The sequence below is a fragment of the Sinocyclocheilus grahami genome, unplaced genomic scaffold (assembly GCF_001515645.1).
Source record: "Sinocyclocheilus grahami isolate Dianchi unplaced genomic scaffold, SAMN03320097.WGS_v1.1 scaffold1525.1, whole genome shotgun sequence".
NCBI classification, from domain to species: Eukaryota; Metazoa; Chordata; class Actinopteri; order Cypriniformes; family Cyprinidae; genus Sinocyclocheilus; species Sinocyclocheilus grahami.
The window spans coordinates 188434-193882 of NW_015506704.1; the positions used below are offsets into that span (position 1 = coordinate 188434).

Below are 5449 nucleotides of genomic sequence, written 5' to 3' on the forward strand. Positions count from 1 at the left end.
CATTTACCTGTCGGCATTCAGGTCAACAAAAATATGCACAGCTAGGCAAATATTAAAAGAATGTTCAAAGTGTTTAAAAAAAATTTTTTTTGTAAATTTAAACCCGTTTTGCTATTATCAGTGTTTTTAATACCGGTGCACACTATATTTTACTATTCAACATGGTGATGAGAAAAGTAGGATAAAGAGTGGCTCTAATCAAGTCATGAATACAGCACATCTTGTCTTTAAAAATCCGAAAGCATGCCAATAAAGATCATTTTGAATGATATCCACTGCACTTCAGTTCTCTTGCACAGCTCGTAATGTTGTGTTACAGGTGAAGAGAAGACCGGGTTCAGTCTGTTCATCTAATACAGGCAGAGAGGAGTTCTATAATTCTATAGTTTCATTGAGTTATGCGTGTAATAGATTAGTTAAGAGGTGCTGTCATATTCCCACTGAACTGTTGAAACGTTTGAGTCAAATGTTGAAATTAAGAGAACATAATTGCTCCATTTTATTAAAAAAAAGAGTACTTGTAGCCTGGGAAAGCATGTCTAAAATCTCATGATATACCAGTGAATCATCTTTTTTAATTGAGCAGTTTTGTTTTTTTAAATGCTGATGCACAATGACAAATATTAAGGAAGGTCACTTTAATGCATGTAGCGAAAGAAAACCAGACTGAAACTAATTCTATAGAGGAATGAATAAGAAAGTGTAGTCTTGAATCACACCTGCTGCTAAACAGATGGCAATTAGCAACTTAAGACTGGCAGAAAAACCTGATCATGTTTGAATGCAGATTAATCCATGCAAATGTTCGGGCATGTTGTAAAACACGCAAGCAAACTGATGAAATCACACATTCTTCATGCACAGTTTACTGAGTTAAAAAAAAGTCAATTCGCATACTTTTTATTTTTATTACTGGATTGCATTCATACATAAAATACAAAAACCTTAATGGAAAAAAGTATTTACAAATGTACAAAACTTAAGATTATATTACACGAATCTGACTATAGACAGAAAAATTGTTCAGAGTTAATTTTTTGTTTCTTATATAAAAATATGAGCGTCTTGCATATCAAAATTATTGCACCTCACAACCACAGTGCAGTTTAGATTGCCGTCACCAAACAGAGGTCATGCGTTCGCCCCCAAGACTCCCAGACTTCAATTAAAATCCACTTGTATCTTTGGTACCTTACTGAATACACCTGGCTATACTCAGCACCATCTTGTAACACACTTATAAATTATTCTGTACCTGAAGTTAATGGCTGAGCAATAAAACAATCCAGAAGACGGATCAGTGTTTTGAGGATCGCGTGATGGAATGTAGGTCGATTAAAGGCCTCTTTAATACATATATTGTAATGTTTCCATTTATTATCCCTGATATTCATATATTTCCAGTCTTGTGTTTGGCACTTGGCATCTCCAAGTTTTGTCGGTAAGTAGACGCATGTTCCAGTATTGTCCCAGTGTGCAGGAATCGCCAGCATGTTGGAAGACAACGACAAAAAGGGATAAATGGTGGTGGCTCAGAGAGCTCAATGCGCTGCAACTTCAGAAAACACATGCAAATAGAAAAAGCACCAGCAAATCAAGAAAACATCATCAGTTTGACAGCACATGTGCTGCAAATACTCAACACAAACCAATACAGAAACACGCAAGTAGCACAAACCACAACAAAACTAACTCTGTTATATATTTATATTTGCAGTGCATTTCTGTTTTTGTTTGAGTTGTGAGCATTTGCAGCGCCTGTGTTGTCAAATTGATGAAGATGTTTTCTTAATTTGCATGTGTTTTTTCATTTGCAGCACGTTGAGCTCTCTCGGCCAACTTAAAAAATCAAGAAAACGAACACGAAAAGTCCCAACCCTGATGCTGTGGACGACAGCTTGTCATGGAGCTCTAGTTTCACTGACTCTTGTTCAAAGGCAACACATGGTTCACTAGTCCATTAATATCTTGACTTTTTTGGGGGGTCTTCCAGTCTTGGTTATAGATGGCGTTTCATGTGCAGCGCGAGGTGGTCGGATCGGGAAAAGGCTCGGTCGCATTTCTGGCACTGAAACGGCCGATGGCCCGTGTGCTTTCTGTAATGCCTCGTGAGCTCGTCCGAACGGGCGAATTTCCAGCCACATCCCTCCCAGTCACAGTGATACGGCTTTTCTCCTGAACACACAGACACGCAACAGTTAGCGTTTCCCCCTGAGGTCCTAACGAGAACAATCAAGCACACTTTGGTCACATTAGAGAAAGCCGTTAGAGAGAGGGAGACAACAATTCAAATGTTGCTCATCCCTGCGTTGATTGAATAAAAGGGGAAGTCGGACAGGCTTGTGGTTTTATTTCAACGGGGATCAGTATCAACCTGCTGTTTGAATAGCAGATCAAACCACCTGCCAACTGTACTCTCACTATATATGTCTCTAGTCACTCGCAGACAATGCGCTTGGTGCTGTGTTTGGGCGTGTTAGATTGTTATTAAAGCACATGCACACAACAGAAAAAGTCATGTTACCTGTGTGAGTCCTGTGGTGGGCTTTGAGATGGGAGCTCTTGGTGTATGTTTTGCCACAGCCTATGTAGTCACACATGTGCGACGCTATCCGCTTCCTCGGCCAGGTGCGCCGACCCCGCTTGGGCTTGGACTCTTCAGGCAAACCCTCGGCTGGAGAAATCAGCTCTGCCGAAGAGGAAAGAGCCCAGAGCGTTAGTGTCACTGAGGCAGAAATTAATGCTTTACAAATTCAACAAATGACTCTACAGGTCATCTTTAAAGGGGTCATGAACTGAGAAACCAATTTTCCTTGATCTTTTGACATGTAAGAGGTCATTGTACTATTAAAAACATCCTGTAAGTTTCAGAACTCGAATCTCTCTCGTTGGTCTAAAAACAGCTTATATTGAAGGCAGTCTGCCAAAACGACAGCTTGTGGAATGTTCTACTCTGATGTAATAGTGTGGATAAGCACGGCCTCCGCAGAAGATCAACGCCTGCTTCTACAGCACTGCCTGTTTAGCCCCGCCCACCGATTCTACAGCACTGCCTGTTTAGCCCTGCCCACCGATTCAATAAAGATAAAGATGCTCCGAAGACAAGACGTTGTGCTGTTCCAAGCTGTGGAAAAACAGTGTTTGCATTGCCTTCCTTCTGATCCCAACGTTAGGAAAGAGTGGATGAACTTCAGACCACGTCAGTAAGATCTCTGTCTTCTGTTCACTACATTTTACCGTGAATTTGTTAGACAAGGCACAATTCGACGCTGGATTTTCAGAAAGATTGAAATTAAAGCCGATGCTGTGTGACTATACTGGATCTGACAGTAATGTCGCAACACACACGTGTGAGTAACTGTTATTACATGATCACTATTGCTTTGTCTCTTCTTACACATCGTTTGATATGTATTGCGTTATTTATGCATTAGCCAGCTGTTAGCCAATCACCGCAGTGGGCGTTTACTTCCGAGTCTACAATCCGCCACGCCTATTCAAACAGTGTTCTGATGAGGGGGGTAAAAACAGGACAGAAAATAGCCTATTACTTCTAAATGATGTTTTTTGATGTAAAAATCTTGATAACATTATAAGTGGACCTCAGAGAACAGTACAAAATAAAAAACAGGCAGTTCATGACCCCTTTAACTCTTTCCCCGCCAGCGTTTCTGAAAAAAGTTGCCAGCCACCGCCAGCATTTTTGCTGATTTTCACTGAAATTTCATGGCCCCCAGAATATTTTGTTGTATGAACATCTGAACATGCATCAGACACTACTTTCAAACAAAAAAATCTGTTTTATTCTAGCTTCAAGCATTGTTTTTTTTATCAACACTTGAATGTAGGTAGGTTTCATAAAAAAGCAACATTCTGAGCAAAAAAGCTGAGAAAATCGCATTTTTATCCAATACTACATCTGGATCATATTCAGCAATATTATCAAAGCAGAGATGCAGTAGATGGCTTCCATCAGCGCTCCCAAAGCTTCACAGGCCTTCACCACTTTTCTGGATCCACGTTTCACTCGCTAACATTAGTCAGTTTTCATTTATATGCGGTTAATATTGATGATCGCATTATTTTTCATATGCATATGCTTACATATTAGATCGCTCGTTTCTGCGTCTTCCTGGTCTGTGTTTTTGATCAAGAGTTTCTAGACTCATTCAGGAGATGCGTGATAGCGCCCCCTAGCGCATAACAGTGAGAACACAGAAACCCGGAAAATTCCGTGTTTGGCAGGGAAAGAGTTAAAGGTAAGGTAACGTATAACATAAATGAAGAGTTTGAGTTGTGACTGACCTTGGTACTGCATTGACTGGGCGGGAGGCTGTGGAAAGCCAGAATAACCCGGCGAGGGGTGATATTCCGGGGCCAAGGAGATCGGAGGGGGCCCCAGAACCTGAGCTTGAGGATGCTCGTCCGGAGACAGAGAGGAAGTGGAAGAGCGACTGGGCCCCATGGCCCTTTGGGCCGTGCTGAAACCTTGAGGCTCCAGCAGCGGTCTCTGGCTGACTCCAGGCCGCGAGTTCACCCCCAGATGGAGATCCATCGGTCGGGTGATGCCACAAGTGCTAGGATGCTCCTGCTTTATCCTAGGACATGCAAACGGCAGGGAGGAAGAGTCCGACATTGAGCCTCCCTTACTAAGCCCTTGGCTGTAATCGGTCATGTCCATGGTGGTCTTCACCACAAACCTTCCGTGGAGGCTCGTGGGCTGAAGATATGCAGGATCCAGCTCCGGCCTCATCAACTCGGCGACAAAACCTCCCGAGGGAGATACGTCGCTGATGTCCGGGATGTTGTACAACATGCTGGACTCTTGTCCCTGAGGAGAGGGCATCGGATAGGGGTAGGGCGTAGGTGAAGGCGGAAGAGTTCTGGAGGTGCTGGCCATTAAGGCCTCCTGCTGTTGTTGTTGTTGTTGTTGTTGTTGAAGCATGCTGTTCGACAGGATAAAATCATAGTCCAACAGGTCCAGGTCTTCTGGCTCCTTCTTAGTCATTACGGAAGGGACGTCCTGGTCAGTGCAGGTCCCACCTGTAGACATGCAGGGGCATTTCAGGTGAGAAATCTCCTCCTTCCATCTCTTATTCCAAACACACAGAGACATGCAGAGGGAAGAGGGAACAAGACAAGGTAAGTCTCTCAAAGACATAGCCATCAAAAGTGTGTCAAAATCAATATCTTCCCTACTGGGGAAAAAAAACACAAATGAAGAGTTCAGATGCAAAAGCTTCTACATGCCGTCTGAAATCTTCATCTAAAATGAGCATTTTTATCAGGCTCCTATGTTTAGGTTTAAACATAGGAGCCTGATAAAAATGCTAATTTTAGATGAAACTTTCAGATGGCACTTAGAGGCTTTTGCATCTGAACTCTTCAAATAGACAACATCACAAAATGTGTAATGGTTTTACTGGTTATAATGGGACTTGTGTTGGTT

General features: G+C 42.3%; 1 protein-coding gene across 1 annotated transcript; it reads right to left on the minus strand.

Annotated features, from left to right (window-relative positions):
- Positions 1–1779: 1779 nt before the first annotated feature.
- On the minus strand, positions 1780–5176 carry LOC107570964 (Krueppel-like factor 4). Its single transcript, XM_016257247.1, has 3 exons — positions 4306–5176; positions 2525–2689; positions 1780–2175 (listed from the first exon to the last, which is right to left on the minus strand). The coding sequence occupies exons 1-3, from the start codon at positions 5165–5167 to the stop codon at positions 2000–2002; spliced, it is 1203 nt and encodes a 400-aa protein (XP_016112733.1). The 5' UTR covers positions 5168–5176; the 3' UTR covers positions 1780–1999.
- Positions 5177–5449: the final 273 nt, after the last annotated feature.

Bases quoted from the DNA above. Each gene is read 5' to 3' on its own strand.
- LOC107570964 (XM_016257247.1), bottom strand. From the start codon at position 5,167: ATGGCTATGTCTTTGAGAGACTTACCTTGTCTTGTTCCCTCTTCCCTC. The intron at 2,690-4,305 runs GTCAGTCACAAC...CCTCTTCGGCAG, and splicing joins CCAGTCAATGCAGTACCAAG to AGCTGATTTCTCCAGCCGAG. The intron at 2,176-2,524 runs GTAACATGACTT...CTGTGTGTTCAG, and splicing joins CCACCACAGGACTCACACAG to GAGAAAAGCCGTATCACTGT.